We start from the raw sequence: 19,221 nt of genomic DNA on the forward strand, positions 1-19,221 counted from the left end.
AAAGGTGTAGGGAGGCAAAGGAAGACAGTAAAAGTTACCATCTGGACACTCAGAACACCAGACAGGAGCAGTCAAGAGTTAAGTACAGAGTATGAACAGTGTAGGAACATAAGCGACAAGGATACCTTAACAGCCTTTTTGTAGGAAAAGATTTTTTTCAGATCCCAAGGGTGAGTGTAGTAGGTCTACCTGGCTGGGAAATAAGGGAAAAGGGAGTGTGAGGGCAGGGCAGATTCTGAAAGCAGCAGAGCTATCCTTGTTATTTGAGAACATAGTTACTGAAGAATAAGATTAGAGAGACTGTTGAGCATTGCCTTTGTCTAGAACCCATGGTTGGTCTGCTGGGGAAGGGAAAATTGAGAGTCCTAAGGGTCCAGCCTATAATGGCTATTGAGGACACAATGAGACATTTTTCCCTTCCTCACCAGTCTTTCTTGCGCTGCTTCTGTTATCTTCTTGCACCTGCCAGAGGCTGCTGCTAAGTGAACCTAGGGAGTCAAGGTATAGAAATATTTATAGACGATATGATATTATGTCTGGTCTTTTCTCCAGAATAATGCCATGTTTTGTGGGGACTGAGGTGTAGATGAAACAAGATTGGCTGTGTGTTGATAATTGCTAAAACTCAGCTGGGTCATAGGTACATGGGAGTTTTTAATATTTTATATATGTTTGAGATTTTTCATTATTAGAAGTTAATAAAAGATCAAGGTTAAATAGCTACCTTTTATTGAGCACCTGCTCTGTGTCAGACTCTATCTTAGCCATTTACATACATTATTTTATTTAGTCCTCACAACAACCCTGAGGGTAAGTGTTGTTATCCCCATTTTACTAATGTGGTAAAGTGAGGCCCAGAGAACCATAAGATTAGCTACCATTGGGCCACTTGCCATGTGTCAGTCTCTACATTAGCTCATTAATCCTCCCAGCAACCCTATGAGGTAGAAAACAGCTAATTCACTAAAATCCAGTTCACCAAGTGACTATTTGCTGAATGTGTCAAGTGTACTGATTTACCAAAAACTTGTTTCTCTTAACTATAAGGCTTATTTGAGCAATCTGTACTGGTTAATATTGTTTACCATGTGTAACAGGATTATTTAAGCCACTTTTGAGTTCTTTCTACTTCCTTTATATATTTTAACAGCTTTTTTGAGGTATAATTTACATACCATACAATTAACCTGTTTAAAGTGTACAATTAAATGACTTTTAGTAAATTTAAAGAATACGCTGCCATCACCACAATATAATTTTGGAACATTTCTATCACACCAAATAGATCCCTCATATCCACTTACAGTCAGTCCTGGTTCTCTTCCCCAGGCCCAAGCAACCACTAATCTACTTTCTATCTCTATGGATTTGCCTTTTTAGACACTTCATATAAATGGAATCATACATATGTAGTCTCTTGTGTCTGGCTTCTTTCACTTAACAGTGTTTTTGAAGTTCATCCATGATGTAGAAGTATCATTAATTTGTTCCTTTTTATTGCTCAGTAGTATTCCATTGTGCGGCTATACCACATTTAGTTTATCCATTCACTAGTTGATGGTCATTTGGATTGATTATGCTTTTTGGCTCTTATGAATAATGGTGCTATGAGCATTTGAGTACTAGTTTTTGTGTGGACATGTTTTTGTTTCTCAGGAGTAAAATTTTGGGTCATATGGTAACTCTGTTTAGCTTTTGAAGAAATTGCCAAAATTTATCCCAAAGCATGTACCATTTTACACTCCTACCAGCAATTATGAGTTTCTCCATATATTGGCTAATGCTTGTTATTGTCTGTCTTTTTGATTATAGCCAGTCTGATGGATGTAAAGTGGTATCTTATTACGGTTTTGATTTGCATTTCCCTAATGACTAATAATGTTGAGCCATTTATATATCATCATTAGAGAAATGTCCATTCAAATCTTTTGCTTATTTTTTAATTGGTTTTGTTTGTCTTTTGTTGCATTCTAAGAGTTATTTAAATATTGTGGATACAAATCCTTTTCTAGATAAATGATTTACAAATATTTTCTCCTAGTCTGTGGCTTGTCTTTTCATTTTCTTAATGGTGTCTTTTGAAGCACCAATGTTTTGAATTTTACCTAATCTCAGGCCACAAAGATATTTTCCTATATTTTCTTCTAGAAGTTTTATAGTTTTAGCTTTTACATTTAGATCTATGATCCATTTTTAATTTTTGTGTATGATATGAGCTAAGAGTACACATTCATTTCTTTGCATGTGATATCCACTTATCTCAGCATCATTTGTTGAAAAGACTATTCTTTCTCCACTGAATTGCCAATAAGCACCTTTGTCAGAAATCAATTGACTATAAATTTAAGGGTTTAGTTCTAGACTCATAGGTCTGTTCCATTGATGTGTATGTCTATCCTTATGGCAATATCACATTACCTTGATTACTGTAGCTTTATAGTAAATTTTGAAATTGAGTAGTATAAGTCTGTTCTTTTTTGAAATTGTTTTGGCCATGTTAAGTCCGTTGTATGCCCATATACATTTTAGTATCAGCTTATTAATCTCTACAAAACTAGTTGGATTTAGATAGGATTGCATTGAATCTGTAGATCAATTTGGGTAGAATTTGCCATCGAGTGTGACTGTTTTTATGTTCACCTTCACTCTCTCTCCAGTACCAAGAGGGTAAAGAGCTTATCCAAGTCTCGGCGAGCCAGGATCACAAAGAAGGTAGACAAGGCTAGGCTGGTGGCAGAACATGTGATGGAGGATGAATTTGACTTGGATTCAGAAGATGAACTGCAGATTGACGAGAGACTGGGAAAGGAGAAGGCGACCCTGATAATAAGACCAAGTGTGTACTTGTTCTTTTTCTTTCCTGCCCTGCCCATTTCAGTTTGTTTTTGGTCTGCTTGATAGACTCAAGACCTTAGGCCTGAGCTTGTTGACATTCTGATTTACCAGCTCTGTAAGCTTCCATATGTCCTTTGCTCTAGAGATTTATTTATAAGCTAATTCCTAACCTCCCTAAATTACTCGTCTGTGGTCATTACTTTCAGGAAAATTATAGTCTTATTCTCTTTCCCCTGGGTGTTTGACTCAGATGCTAATCTTAGCTTCATGATAAGTACATTCCATTGCTTTCTAGAATTTCCCCGAAAGTTGCCCCGTGCGAAGCCTTGCTCTGACCCCAACCGAGTTCGTGAACCAGGAGAAGTTGAGTTTGACATTGAGGTAGGGGCCTGTCCTGTTTCTAATCTTCTGCTCATTCTGGTTACATAGACAGAATACAGATTGTCATTCTAGTTGAGGGTGGGGGAGACATCCTTTGCATTCCATTCCTAAAATATTTATAAAGTGAAAGATTGTGGGCTAAGTGCTCCTGAACATATAAATGGAAGATTATACTTTAGTTAAAATATTTTAAAAATTCTTTAATATAGAGTAGAATAAAAGGCAGTGTGATGTAGCAGAAAGAGTATCTGATTTGGAATATCTGATTGTGACTTTACACAAATTATTTAACTTTACTGAGCCTTAGTTTCCTTATCTGTAAAATGGGAGTTAGACTTGCCTCACAAAGATGCTGTGGAGATTAAGATGAAAGAACAAGTATTCTGCTTAGTACTTGGTAGATACTTGGTGCTCAGAAGATATTAGTATCAGGAGTGAGACTGTCAACCCTGTATTGGGGCCTTACCAGACCAACCCTGGGCAGCTGAGGTGATATCCTTTTTCTCCAACAGGAGGACTATACAACAGATGAGGACGTGGTAGAAGGGGTCGAAGGCAAGCTTGGAAACGGGAGTGGAGCTGGTGGAATTCTTGATCTGCTCAAGGCCAGCAGGCAGGTGGGGGGACCTGACTATGCTGCCCTCACGTGAGTACTGGCTTTGATCTCCCCTTTCTAGGTGTTCAGACAACACACACCCCCACCTGCCACCCAAAGGGCTAGGTCAACCAATCAGTAGATATTAATTGGATCATTTAAAGGGACAAAAATTAGCCAGGGCATTTGGGCTGAAAGAATAAAGTAGACATGAAATCTGTCCCAAGGTACTTAAGATCTGACTGAGAGAGGATATATGGACTTCAAGGGTAATAAGTTTGGGGGTTTTTGGAAGTTAGAAGAGGCATGGAAGGAGAGCTGGGCCTTTTCTGGGCCTTGCTTTAAGAAAAAAGAAAAAGGAAAGAATGCAGCATTGGTGAACAGGAAGGGAGGTGTACCCCTCTTTTTGCCATCTTGCCTGCTGTCTATGGAGAGACGAGTCAAGAAGGACTGGCCTTTTTATGAAAATAGTCTTTGATACTATTTTTTTTTTTTTTTCCTTGCGTTATGCGGGCCTCTCACTGTTGTGGCCTCTCCCATTTGCGGAGCACAGGCTCCAGACGCGCAGGCTCAGCGGCCATGGCTCACGGGCCCAGCCGCTCCGCGGCATGTGGGATCTTCCCGAAACGGGGCACGAACCCGCGTCTCCTGCATCGGCAGGCGGACTCTCAAGCACTGCGCCACCAGGGAAGCCCTTTGATACTATTTTGATCTTTAGTGTGGTTTCTGGTTTTTCGCCTGGGATGGTTCTCTCCTCCTTCCTCCCACCCTGACCCCGGCAGCTATTGTCCCTCCTTCCTGACTCTTCTGATGACTGATTTCCTCTGACAACTAGAGAAACTCCCTCAGCATTTCTCCTCTGTCCCTTGCAGCGAGGCCCCTGCCTCTCCCAGCACTCAGGAGGCCATCCAGGGCATGCTGTGCATGGCCAACCTGCAGTCCTCATCATCCTCGCCAGCTACCTCCAGCCTGCAGGCCTGGTGGACCGGGGGGCAGGACCGAAGCAGTGGGAGTTCCAGCAGTGGGCTGGGCACAGTGTCTAGCAGTTCTGCTTCCCAGCGCACCCCAGGGAAGCGGCCCATCAAGCGGCCAGCATACTGGAGAACCGAGAGCGAGGAGGAGGAGGAGAACGCCAGTCTCGATGAACAGGACAGCTTGGGAGCATGCTTCAAGGATGCAGAGTATAGTAAGGGCAGCTGAGCACTTGAGTCCAGGCCAGGAGGGCTCCCCGCTAGCCCCAGTCTCAATCCCAAATCCAATCCAGGACAGCCTGTAGTGAGCAAAGGCCTGGCCTTAAACGTGATACTTGGTTTCTTTGTGCCGTATTTTCTTAATCTATAAAATGGGGATATCTCACAGGTTGATGTAAGAATTAGAGATGATGCTTGCACAGAGCACCTGGCACCGTGTCTTGTTCATGGGAGGCCCTCAGAAAATGGTAGCTATTATAATTAGCTACTAACCATTTTTAGCATTGTCCAGTCTTCACTGCTGGTGACTCTTTTTTCCCTCTTGCCTATTTTACTTCCATTACCTGTATCATTTGTGTTATGTGTCATTCAGTTCATCCCTTGCAAAGGTTTATGATGACTTTTCGGTGGGCTTTTCTCATTTAGTAGATGACTCCTTTTTTGTAAAGTAAACTTTGTTGAGTACTACAATGTATGAAGCACTTTTTTGTATAGTGCAGCTGACTTTAATGTAGTTTTTTGTTTTAATATTATTTTAAAAATTAATCCTCATTGACCAAAATTAGAACAAGACAGAGAAGGCAGAAATTTCCTTTGACTAACACTCTTCCCCCTCTGAGAAAGGTTATCCAAAGGTAACCTTTGTTATCAGTTTGATGTATACCGTTTATTTTCTTGTGTTTATACCCATATGTAGACATAAATAGATAGAGGTATAGTTTGGTTTAGTGTGTGTGGTTCTACAACTTACTTGGATATCTTTCAACATCAGTACCTAGAGATACACTTCATCAATGCATTGAGATCTACCTGCTGCACAGTAGTCTGTAGCATAGGTATACCATCATATGTTTAACTGTCCTACTGATTATCATTTAGGTTGTTTCTAATTTTTAGTGTTTTGAAAATTCTTGTAAATAACCTTTTGTGCCCATGTGCCTGTTAACATTTCTGTAAGGTTGCTAGACCTGCTGAGTTGAAGGTATGTACAACATAAATGTTGATAGTGCCGAATTCCTTCCAAAAAGGTCAGTATATGAGTGGTGTATGAGATATACCTGTTTTCCCACAGCCTTACCAACAGTGGATGTTATCAGCCTTTTTAATTTTGGCCAATCTGATGGCAAAAAATGGTGTTGCAGTTTGTTTGTTTTATGTTTATTGGCTCTTCCTTTCCCATGAATTATCTATTCAGTTTTTCACTCATTTTCAGGATGTTAGTTTTTCTTATTGATTTGTAGGAGTTCTTTATGTATTCTAGATTTGTTGGAGTGTTTTTTATATATTCTGCAAATGTTGAAAAATATTTTCTCTTAGTCTGTTGCTTGTATTTTAATTTTACTTATGGTATCTTTTAGCATGTAGTAGACTTCAGTTTTTACATAGTCGTCTTTATCAATTTTTTTTTGTATTTTATGTTTTGTGTAAGAAGAATTTCTTATATTTTCACCTAAAACTTGTACAGAAGTTAAAATTTTAGCTTTTTTTCTGGAATTAGGTTTTGTGAATTGTGAGAGGTAAGAATCTATATTTTTTTCCACATGGATAGTCATTTGCCCCAATACCATTTATTGACTAGTTCATTAATTATCCCCCTGATTTGAAGCTCCGCTTCTGTCCTAAACTAAATTCCCATATATATATGGATTTGTTTTTCTTTTTTCCTTTTTTTTGGGGGGAGGGGGGCGGGTCGCGCTGAGCGGCTTTTTGGGGTATTGACTAGTTCATTAATTATCCCCCTGATTTGAAGCTCCGCTTCTGTCCTAAACTAAATTCCCATATATATATGGATTTGTTTTTCTTTTTTCCTTTTTTTTGGGGGGAGGGGGGCGGGTCGCGCTGAGCGGCTTGTGGGATCTTAGTTCCCGACCAGGGATTGAGCCCACCCCCTCGGCAGTGAAAGCTCAGAGTCCTAACCACTGGGCTGCCAGGCAATTTCCTGGGTTTGTTTTTCTACTCTATTCCCAGTTCTATTCCTCAATAGCTATGTAACCTTGGGCAAGCTAATTAACCTCTCTGTGATAATAGTACCTCCCTCATAGGTTGTTGTGACGATTAACTGAGTTATACATAAAGCACTTAAAACGTTGCCTAGCACATGGTAAGTGCTGTGTGTTAGATGTTATTAATATTATTCTGTTCCATAAAACCAACTTGTCCACTCATGTGGCACTACCTCATAGGTTAGTTACTCTAGACCTTGTGTCTGGTAGGGCAAATCCCCTCTGCATAACTTGCTTTGGACCTGAGGAGAATACAGATGTTCAGCAAGCCCATCATCTCTGGGTTGAGCTATGATTGGTCTTAGTTTGTTGCCAAGTTTCCCTGGCTATCCATCTTACCTTCAGCAGACAGTCACATTGACCTATAGCCAAGGCACCTGGACCTGGTCTCACTAGTCCTACCTCAGGACAAACAACTCACTCAACCTCTGTCTGCTTCCCCCTCTCCCTGCTTTGCCCAGCAACACTAGAAAGGCAGTTTAATGAGGAGGTACCCAACTACTTGTTCTTATTTTTCCAGAATTTCTAGGCCGCCATTGAGCTTTTTCTAGTCCAGATGGATTATAGAATCAACTTGTCAAACTCCATGAAAAATGCTATTAGGATTTTTTATTAAGATTGCATGGCATTTTCAATTTATGGATTAATTTATGGAGACTGACATCTTTCATCAGAGCCCTTTCTGCTACAGTGGGATATACACATTTCTGAAAAATGTCCTGAAGATTTGTACACTAAAAATAATAGGGCTTACAAGAAAAAGAAAGGGGTATACCCCTCAAAATCTCTGTGGCTTTGAAGCCAAAACACTGGCCCAGATAATGACAGTCCTAATAGTAATCCTTGCCTAGTTAGAGCCCATCGGCATTTGCACCCAGCACTGTAGTCAGTGGATCCTTTGTAGCCCTAAACTCTGCCTGGGCTCAGGTTCCTCCTTCCAGATGTTGGTTCTTGAGGGCATTTGCTTAAGATAAATAGCAGCTTTATCAAATTAAAATCTGATCCAGAGCCTAGTCATCAGCAGTCTTTTGTTGTTGTTGTTTATATTTTTTTAAATTATTTATTTATTTTTGGCTGTGTTGGGTCTTCGTTGCTGTGTGCAGGCTTTCTCTAGTTGTGAGCAGAGGCTGCTCTTCGTTGTGGTGCGTAGGCTTCTCATTGTTGCGGGTGGCTTCTCTTGTCGCGGAGCACAAGCTCTAGGTGCGCGGGCTTCAGTAGTTGTGGCTCGTGGGCTCTAGAGCGCAGGCTCAGTATTTGTGGCACACAGGCTTAGTTGCTCCGTGGAATGTGGAATCTTCCCGGACCAGAGCTCAAACCCGTGTCCCCTGCATTGGCAGGCAGATTCTTAACCACTGCACCACCAGGGAAGTCCTTTGTTGTTTTTAAACACAGGGGAAAGTGTCTTCACAACGTCTTCAGCTGCACTCTCCACCATCCTCCTCTCCCAACAGAACTTAATTTTGTAGAAAACAAAGCCACCATTTACCCTTCCTCTGACGGGAGGCACTATTGCAGGATTTTTAGCTTTTGTGTGTAGGTCTTCATATATAGCTAAGGACTTCTCTGAAATGTGAGAAAACTCACCACTGATTGGTTAAAAACAACATGCCAGGGAAAATTGCTTTTGAACCAGTGCAACTTCTGGATGACATTGCTATCATTCTGCCATTTACCTTTGAGCAGCCACAAAACAGGCCATCTTGTCCTTCTGTCTTCAAACATGGTCTGCTGTCTATTTATTCAGGCTTTCTTGTATATCTCTTCTTCAGTTTATTACTAGGTATTTTATTTTATAGTTTGGTTCCTATTGAAAATGGCATCTTTTTATCTACTATATTTTCCAATTGGCTGTTGCTAGTATGCAGGAAAATAGTTGATTTTTCTATATTGATCCTGTGTTGGATTGCCTTATATGCTCTTATTAGTTCTGTTAGTTTTTCAGCTAATTGTCTTGGGCTCTTGAGGTAGGTGATCTGTGTCCCCTATCTTAGTTTGCTAGGGCTGCCATAACAAAATACCACAGACTGGTTGGCTTAAACAACAGAAATTAATTTTTTCACAGTTCTAGAGGCTAGAAGTCCAAGATCAAAGTATTAGCAGGGTTGCTTTCTCCTGAGGCCTCTCCTTGGCTTGCAGATGACCTCCCTCTTGCTACTTTTTCACATGGTCATCCCCTGTGCACATGGGCCCCTGTTGTCACTCTCTATATCCTAATCTCTTCTTAAAAAGTCAGATTGGCTTAGGGCCTATCCTAGTGGTCTCATTTTAACTTTCTTTCAAAGCCTTATCTCCAAATACAGTCATATTCTGAAGTACCGGGGATTAGGAATTCAACATATTTTGGGGCGGGGGCACAATTAGCCCATAACACCCCCTTTCTTTCTGGTATTCATACCTCTAGATTTTCCTAGTTTTATTACAGTGTTGAGTAGTAATGGTGATGGGGGCATCCTTGTGTTGTTTCTGACTTTAAAGGTAATGCTGCTAGTGTTTGTCCACTCATTATGTAGGGCTCTGTAGGTCTCTGTTAGACTACTGTTATGAAGTTCAGGGGAGTTTGAGAGGTTTTTGTTTGTTTTAAAATCCAGAGTGGAATTGGGTTTTATCAAATGATTTTTGGGCATCTTTTAATATAAACACATAGTTTTCTGTTAATTTGCTAATGGTGATTTACATTAGTAGAATTACTGATTTTGAATTGATATTTCCTTCTTGAAATTAGCTGTATTTGGTTGTGGTGTTTAACATAGTTTGTCTAGTTTATTTGATGATTTACTAATTATCTCCAGTGTTTGGTGTTTGTTTACTGTTAATTTCTGGTTTTATTTTATTCCTTTTTCTTAATGTTCTTTGTACAACATCTTGAGTTGAAAGCTCTGTTCATTTATTTTCAGTCTGTTTTCCCTTTTGATAAAGGGTGTGTGTGTGTGTGTGTGTGTGTGTGTGTGTGTGTGTGGTACGCGGGCCTCACACTGTTGTGGCCTCTCCCGTTGCGGAGCACAGGCTCCGGACGCGCAGGCTCAGCGGCCATGGCTCACGGGCCTAGCCGCTCCGCGGCACGTGGGATCTTCCCAGACCGGGGCGCGAACCCGTGTCCCCTGCATCGGCAGGCAGATTCTCAACCACTGTGCCACCAGGGAAGCCCAATAAAGGGTTTTTTTAATTTTATTTTTTAAATTAACATTAAGTAAAATTGGCTTTGTTGGTATACACACGCTTAGATTCTTGTAACCACCACCACCACCACCACAATGAGTAGAACACAGAACCCCTCCAGAGTCCCTTATGTTATCCCTTAGTAGTCATGCCCTCCCTCTACCCCAACTCCTGGCAACCACCATTCCCCATCACTGTGATTTTGCCTTTGCCAGAATGTCATATAAATGGAATTATACAGTATGTAATATTGTGAGACTGGTATCTTTTACTTAGCATAAATGCCTTTAAGATTCTATCCATGTTGTTGCATATCAATAGCTTGTTCTTTTTTGTTGAAGAATAGTTTTCCATTGTATGGATCTACCACAGTTTTGTTTTGTTTTTTTGGGTTTTTTTGGCTTGCCATGTGGCATGTGGGATCTTAGTTCCCTGACCAGGGATTGAACCCATGCCCCCTGCAGTGGAAGCACAGAGTCCTAACCACTGGACTGCCAGGGAAGTCCCTCTACCACAGTTTCTTCATCTGTTCACCCACTGAAGGACATTGGATTGTTTACAGCTTTGGGCGATTATGAATTGAGCTGCTGTGAATATTTGTATGCAGGCTTTTGTGTGAACATGAGTTTTTATTTCCCTAGGATAAATACCTAGGAATGGGATTCCTGAACAATGTGGGCAGTGGATGCTTTAACTTTATTGGAAACTGCCAAAATGTTTTCCGGTGATTGTGCCATTTTACATTCCCACCAGCAATGTGTGAGAGTTCTAATTGCTCTGCATATTCATCAGCACTTGGTATTGTCAGTATACTTATTTTAGTCATCCTAATAGGTGTGTAGCAATATCTCATTTAGTGGCTCATCTGATGGCTAATGATGTTGAACATCTTTTCATGTATTTATTTGCCAGTCATATACTCTTTTGAAATGTCTAAACAGACACTTTGAACAACTGCTGCCTTTTAAAACATTAGGTTGTTTCTTAACTGTTGAGCTTTGAAAGTTCTTTATATAGTCTGGATTCAAGTCTCTTGTCAGATAAGTGATTTGCAAATATTTTCTCCCAGTCTGTGGCTTGTATTTCATTCTCTTAAGACTTTCTTTCTTAAAGTAAACACTTTCACTTTCTAGAAAGTCCAGTTTATCAGTTTTATCTTTCATGGCTTATGCTTTTAGTGTCTTATTTAACAACTCTTTCTGTAAACTTGGGGCACAATTTTCTCCTTTTTTTTTCACCTAAAAACTTTATGGTTTTAGGTTTTACATTTTTATCCATGTTCCATTTTGACTAAATTTTTACATAAGGTATGATGTTTAGGTTGAGGTTCACCTTTTTTTTTGCGTATGGATGTCCAGTTGTTCCAACACCATTTCTTGAAAAGACTGTTTTTTTTTTTTTTTTTGCGATACACGGGCCTCTCACTGTTGTGGCCTCTCCCGCTGCGGAGCACAGGCTCTGGACGCGCAGGCTCCGCGGCCATGGCTCACAGGCCCAGCCGCTCCGCGGCATGCGGGATCCTCCCAGACCAGGGCACGAACCTGTGTCCCCTGCATCGGCAGGCGGACTCTCAACCACTGCGCCACCAGGGAAGCCCAAGACTGTTTTTTATTTTATTTTTCTATTGACTCGCATTTGTACCTTCGTCAAAAATCGAATGACCGTATTTGTGTGGCTCTGTTTCTGAATTGTTCTTTTCCATTGATCTGCGTGTCAATCTCTTTGTCAATACCTTACTATCTTGATTACTGAAGCTTTATTAATTCTTAAAATCAATTTTGCCTTTCTATATAAATTTTAGAATCAGTTTGTCTGAATCCACAACAATTTCTGCTAGGATTTTGGTTGGAATTGTGTTAAATATATAGATCAATTCAGAGAGAATTGTGATCTTTATTTTTTATCGAGGTACAAGTCCCATTACATATAATTAAACATTTTAAAGTGTACAGTTCAGTGGCATTTTAGTGCATTCACAATGTGGTGCAACCACCACCTCTGTTTCCAAGATATTTTCATGGGCCCAGAAAAATACCCGGGATCCATTAAGTAATTGTTCCCCATGTTCTCCCCTCCCCTCATCCCCTGGTAACCACTAATCTGCTTTTTGTCCATATGGATTTGCCTATTTGGGATATGTCATATAAAGTAATCATATAGTTTGTGACCTTTTGTGTCTGGCTTCTTTCACTTACCATGTTTTTAAGGTTCATCCAAGTTATAGGATGTATCAGTATTTTGTTGCTTTTTATGGTTGACTTAGTATTCCATTGTATGGTTATACCACAGTTTATCCATTCATCTGCTGATAGGCATTTGGGTTATTTCCACCTTTTGGCTGTTATGAATAATGCTGCTGTAGACATTTTTGTGCATGTTTCTGTGTGGACACATGTTTTCATTTCTCTTGGGCATATACCTAAGAGTAGAATTGCTGGGTCATATGATAATTCTGTGTTTAACTCTTTGAGGGACCACCAAACTGTTTTACACAAGGACTGCAAGAGAATTGTCACCTTAGGTATATTGAATCTTCTAATCTGTGTACATGGTATGTTCCTCCATATTTACTCTTTTAAAAGTTTCTTTCATCGGTGTCTCATAGTTTTCAGCATACAGGTCCTACACATGTTTTTTGTTGGATTTATCCCTGAGTTGCGTATTTTTTGGAGATACTGTAAATGGTACCTTTCTTAACCTTTGGTTTCCAACTGTTTATTGCTAGTATATATAAATATGATTGATTTTTGTGTGTTGACCTTGTATCTTGCAACCTTGGTAGCTCACTTATTAATTCTAGGAATGTTTTGTATGTTCTTGGTATTTTTTTGTCTAGATGATCATGATCATGTCATGTGCAAGTAAGTACAGTTTTATTCCTTTCTTTCCAATCTGTATGTCTTTTTTCCTTCTTGCCTTTTTGTTCTGGCTAGGATTTCAAGCACGATGTGGTGAGAGTGAACTAACACCCTTGCCTTGTTTCCAATCTAAGGGGGAAGGCATTTAGTCTTTTCATTATTGTGATATTATCTGTATAGGTTATCAAGTTAAGGAAGTTCACTTCTATTCCTGTTTTGCTGAGAGGTTTTTTTTTTTAATGAATGAATATTGAATTTTCCCAATGTTTTTATTCCACCAGTGGATATAATCATGTGGTTTTTTCCCTTTAGTCTGTTAATATGGTAGGTTACATCAACTGATTTTCAAATATCAAACCAGAATGGAAATCACAGGATAGACCTTAATTGCTCATGGTGTATTATTCTTTTTATATATTACTGGATTTGGTTTACTAGTATTTCACTGAGGATTTTTGTGTCTGTGTTCATGAAGGATATTGGTCTATAATTTTCTTTTCTTGTACTGTCTTTAGTTTTGGTATCAGGGCAATCAATGCTGGCCTCAAAGAATGAGTTGGGAAATGTTCCCTTCTCTTCTGTTTTCTAGGAGAGATTATGTACAATTATTGGGGTTTTTTAAATGTTTAGTAGAATTTTTGTGTGAAACTACCTGGGCCTAGGGATTTCTTTTTTAGGCTTTAACTATGGATTTATTTTCTTTAGTAGATATAGGATTGTTCAGGTTTTCTGTTTCATCTTGGGTGAATTTTGACAGTTCATGGTATTCAAGGAATTGGTCCGTTCTAGCTAAGTTGTAGAATTTATGAGCAGAGAGTTGTTTGTAGTATTCCCCTATTATCCTTCTAATGTCTGTGAAGTCTTTAGTGACATTTTTTATCTGATGTTATTTTATTTTTTTATTCTTTTTATTTTTATTCTTGATGTTAGTAATTTGTGTCTTTTTCTTTGTCATTCTTGCTGGCATCTTATCAATTTAATTGATCTTTTCAAAGGACAGTTTTTTAAATTAATTTTTATTGGAGTATAGTTGCTTTACAATGTTGTGTTAGTTTCTACTGTACAGCCAAATGAATCACCCATACATGTATACATATATCCCCTCCCTTTTGGACTTCCTTCCCATTCAGGTCACCACAGTGCGTTAAGTAGAGTTCCCTGTGCTATACAGTATGTTTTCATTAGTGATCTATTTTATACATAGTATCAATAGTGTATATGTGTCAATCCCAATCTTCCAATTCCTCCCACCCCTCCTCTTTGCCCATTGGTATCCATACATTTGTTCTCTATGTCTGTGTCTCTATTTCTGCTTCGCAAATAGGATTATCGATACCATTTTTCTAGATTCCACATATGTGTTAATATACTGTATTTGTTTTTCTCTTTCTGACTTACTTCACTGTGTATGACACTCTCTAGGTCTGTCCATATCTCCACAAATTACCCAATTTCGTTCCTTTTAATGGCTGAGTAATATTCCATTGTATATATGTACCACATCTTCATCTGTTCCTCTGTTGATAGACATTTAGGTTGCTTCCAGAGACATGATTATTTTTGATCATATTTAAGACAGTTGATTTAGAGTCTTTGTATAGTAAGTCCAATGTCTGAGCTTCCTCATGGACAATTTTTATCAATATTTTTCCTGTAAATGGGACATAATTTCCTGTTTCTTTGCATGCCTTATAATTTTTGTTTGAAACCTAGACCTTTTGAATATTATAATGTGATAACTCTGGAAGTCATATCTTCCTTCTTCCCTAGAGATTGCTGTTGTTGCTTATGGTGAGCTACAGTTATCTATTTATTTAATGACTTTCCAAATGAGTTTTTGCAAATACTGTGTTCCTTGTTGTGTGTGGTCACTGAAGCATCTGTTCCATTGCCTCAGCAGTCAGCTGAGGTTTCCTGACAGAATTTTCCTTAAATGCCTTAATTAAGCAGGCTTTTCTTTGTTAAGCATCCCCTTTGTTGTTATAAGTTTTTGATTGGATTCCAGAGTCCCCAAAAAGCTGATTATTGTAGTTTTTGACAGCTTAATGGTTGCTTAAGTGGAGGGACAGATACTTGGAGCTCCCAACTCCATCATTTTTGGAGGAGGCATCACTCCTCCCACCCTTGTATTTTTTTTTTTTTTTTTTTTTTTTTTTTTTTATGTCCGGGGGCTCAACTCTGTTACCAGTAGTCATTTCTTTCTAGGGACAATTAATAAATTGAAAAAAAAATTTTTAATGAGTCAAAGAGGTGTTTTACTTCTTTGCTCAAGGAGGAAGGCCTGAAAAATGGACTCATTTTCCTACAGAGAGACCCTTCTGGAAGGAAGTAGGAGACTGGATTCCTCTGATGAAGTAGAATTCTAGAGAAGTTTGAAGCTGATCAGTAGGAGGAATGGGAGTAGTCATTAGGAGGAAATATTCACTCTCACTTTGCTTCTCTTTTAGGTTTAGCAGTAGCAGAGTTTGACCTCATCAGTAGGACCTTTCTAGACCATTTTCCTATTAAACTGTATAGGTGTTGCATGTGTATGATAAAACTGGATGTTTCTATGTATTTATATAGGTTGAGATACTTATTATGTGTGTTTTGTCATTCGCATCATTCAGTTATAATAATCTTGTTCCCAATTCAGCCTAAGTGGTCTTTTTGTTTCCTTTGTGTGAATGTGTGAACCATTTCTTTTTCCATTAATTCAGCAAACACTTACTGAGCACCCACTCTTCATTATGTTCAGCTCCCTTAGTTTAAAATCAACTAATACATATCCTTGCCCTCACAGTAAATTGGGGATGACATTTACTAATCATCTCTTAAATACTATGTAACAACTCCAATAGAGGTATGCACAGAATACTGTGGAGAGTTGAGGACGCATCTGAATGAGATTAAGAGAAGAGGGAAGGCTTCTTTAGGATGTGAATCTAAAGCTGAATTTTGTATGGTCATTAACTCATGAAGTTACTCACTAAATGGATGTTGGGTGAGTGAAATCAGAGTTAGGTGATGCTGGGAGAAGGACATTTGCAGCAAGGGTACAAAAGTAGAAAGACATGAAAAGTATGTGGCATATTCAAGAATTCCTACAGTTGAGTATGGATTAAGTAAAGGGTCCACTTGTAGTGGGGTGGGAGGAGCTCAGGTGGGTATCATTCTGTCATCACCCTTCTGGATGAGATCTCATTTTACCCTGCTTTTCCCTCTCACTGCAGTTTACCCTTCCCTGGAGTCTGACGATGATGACCCTGCTTTGAAATCTCGACCCAAGAAAAAGAAGAATTCAGATGATGCTCCATGGAGTCCTAAAGGTGATCCAGTATTCTGTCCTTAAACTCTGTGGGGGTGGTTGGGGGGAAAATATGTCCCACTGGCTAGGTGGGACATTTAATATAGGAAGACACTCATGTGTTTATTCAGCAAACATTTGATGAGTGCCTGCTGTATGCCAGGTACCATGTTAGGTGCTGGAGCAAAAATGGATCAATAAGACACAGAGTTTGTGCACTCAGGTCAGCAAAATCAGAGGTAGTGGAGCATGTTGCTTTTGATATTACATGGCTTGAGATGAAAAGAGGAAGACCTTGAGCAGATTTAAGCAAGCAGTCTAAGGCTCCTGAGAACATTCTGCTACCATCATCCCAGCCCTTTGATAATAATATTGTTGTCAAAGGAGGGAAATTCTGCTGTTGAACTCTACAAGGCCCAAGACTCCTTAGATTGTTACCTGTACTGGCTGAGAGGCCATCTCTGAGGAGGGAAGAATGAATGAGTTTTGAGATGAATATGGAATTTAGAGGGTAATAAAAGAATTTTATTCGTCTCCCTGGCTGGGTGTTTTTTTCATTGGAGGGTATGTCAGTTGGCTTTTGCTGAATCAAACTATCTAAAACTTAGTGTCTTAGAACAATGGTTGATCATTTCTCATGATTCTGTAGGTTGGCTGAACTATTGTTCTAGTCTGGACCAGATTGCCTGGGGCTGGATGGTCTAAAAAGATCTCTTTCAGGTGTCCAGGACCTAATTTGGGGTGTCTGGGGCCTCTCTCCATGTGGTCTTTCACCCACCTGAAGGCCAGCCTAAGCTTTTTCACAAGGTAGCAGAAGGGTGTCCAGCAGCAAGAGAGGACAAACCCAATATGCAAGCACTTTTCAAGCCTCTGTTGTGTCATGTTTTCCATTGTCCCATTGCCAAAGCAAGTTACATGGCCAAGCCTTGATTCCAAAAGTGGAGAAATAGATTCTATCTCTTGGGAGTGGGAACTGCAAAGTTTTCCTATGCACACAAGGACATGTGAGCAAATTAAGAGCCATTACTGCAACAGTCTGCCACAGAGGGTGCTGGCATCGCAGTACCCCTGTGGTTCCCCAGGAAATAAAGGGTGTGCTGTCCCCACCCAGCCTTATTTGACCTTTCTGGTATTTGCTTGGGATTGGAGGAATGGGGTGGCAGGGCAGTCCTGAAAAGTGTTCTCTTAGTGAGTCAATCAGCAAATGTTTCTTTTTTCTTTCTTCAGGCCTATTTTCTGATTTTATTTGCTCCTATACTTTCTTGCTTTTTAGCATAATAGGAAATTTGGAAAATAGAGGAAAGTATAAAGAAGAAATCACCCATGATTCTGCCACCCAGAAGCAACCACTGTTAAGGTTTTCTTTTTTCTTTTTTTTTTTTGCCGTACGCGGGCCTCTCACTGTTGTGGCCTCTCCTGTTGCGGAGCACAGGCTCCGGACGCGCAGGCTCAGCGGCCATGGCTCACGGGCTCTGCCGCTCCGCGGCATGTGGGATCTTCCCAGACCGGGGCACGAACCTGTGTCTCATGCATCGGGAGGCGGACTCTCAACCACTGCGCCACCAGGGAAGCCCCATTGTTAACGTTTTGACATATTTCCTTCTAGTCTTTTTTCCTATGCATTTTTCTTTTTATGGTTGAAATCACAGTCGTATATCCTACTTAAAAATTTTTTTTGCCTTTTAATCAAAATAATGTGTATATCTGGTAGCAAACCAAATAGTACAGAGAGGTTTAGGATGAAATGCAATGGTCTTCTGCCTCTGCTTTCGCTACTTCCAATCCCTTGCCTGAGAGGCAGCCTTGTCATTTTCATTTTTCTGGTAGTTGCCTCCAAAACTCAAGATAATAGGGTTTATACCACCATTTCTTGATTTATTAACCTTTTTTTGATTTTTTTAAATTGGAGTATAAGTTGCTTTACAATATTGTGTTTATACTGTACAGCAAAGTGAATCAGCTATACATATATACATATATCCCCTCTTTTTTGGATTTCCTTCCCATTTAGGTCACCACAGAGCATTGAGTAGAGTTCCTTGTGCTATACAGTAGGTTTTCATTAGTTATCTATTTTATACAAAGAATCAATAGTGTATATATATCAATCCCGATCTCCCAGTTCATCCCACCCCCCGCCCTTTCCCCCTTGATTTATTAACTTAACCTCTGTTTCTCCTCCCATCGGCTTTTGTCAGTCTCTCTTGATTACCCACTTTCTAAGATATGGACATTAGTGCTGCTATTCTTTCTTTCTTCCTCCAACCTTCTATAAGCTGTACTTTTTTGTTTATATTGTCAAGGTTGTTACCATTGACTTGTAATTAATACTCTATGTTGACTAGAGGTTGACTGTAAAAGTTGAAAACCAGTAAATATATCTGGCCTTTTAAATTAATATATCATAAGCATATCCTTGTGCCGTTATTTATAAATAATACTTTAATGGCTACAAAATATTCTATCCCATGCATATACCTAATTTACCTTACCTCTTTAATGTAGGTCATTTAGCCGATTGCCAAGTGTTTACAATTAGTGGTAACATTTGGAGTGAACATTTTTGTATGTAGGTGTTTGTATCTCTATTTATATGCATAGGATAGATTCCCATGAAACTCTCAAAGGGCCAAGGTATATAAGGATGTCCAGTGAAAAGTCTCCCTCCCACCCCTGTTCCAGCAGCCTTCCAATTCCCCACCTGGAGTCAGCCACTATTACCAATTTTATGTGTATCCTTTTAGACGTAGTTTATCCATATACAAATAAATGCATGTATATATTTTCTTTCCCCCTCTTAACTCAATTGGAGACATACATTGCATATGTTATGTGCTTTACTTTTCTCACTTAACAATTACATGTTGGAGATTGTTTACACTCCCACAAACAATGCATGAGAGTGCTTATTTCCCTA

General features: G+C 39.5%; 1 protein-coding gene across 2 annotated transcripts in view; it reads left to right on the forward strand.

The window, feature by feature from the left end:
- PHF8 (PHD finger protein 8) overlaps positions 1-19,221 on the forward strand; it is an 87,124-nt gene that overhangs the window by 45,840 nt on the left and 22,063 nt on the right. For both annotated transcript variants that reach the window (XM_007446480.1, XM_007446479.1), the window contains 5 exons: positions 2,658-2,836; positions 3,131-3,216; positions 3,729-3,862; positions 4,684-4,997; positions 16,231-16,326. In XM_007446480.1, coding sequence (XP_007446542.1) covers positions 2,658-2,836; positions 3,131-3,216; positions 3,729-3,862; positions 4,684-4,997; positions 16,231-16,326 — 809 coding nt within the window. The remainder of the gene's footprint in view (positions 1-2,657; positions 2,837-3,130; positions 3,217-3,728; positions 3,863-4,683; positions 4,998-16,230; positions 16,327-19,221) is intronic.

Source organism: Lipotes vexillifer, unplaced genomic scaffold (assembly GCF_000442215.2).
Source record: "Lipotes vexillifer unplaced genomic scaffold, Lipotes_vexillifer_v1.1 scaffold624, whole genome shotgun sequence".
In the NCBI taxonomy this organism is placed as follows: domain Eukaryota; kingdom Metazoa; phylum Chordata; class Mammalia; order Artiodactyla; family Lipotidae; genus Lipotes; species Lipotes vexillifer.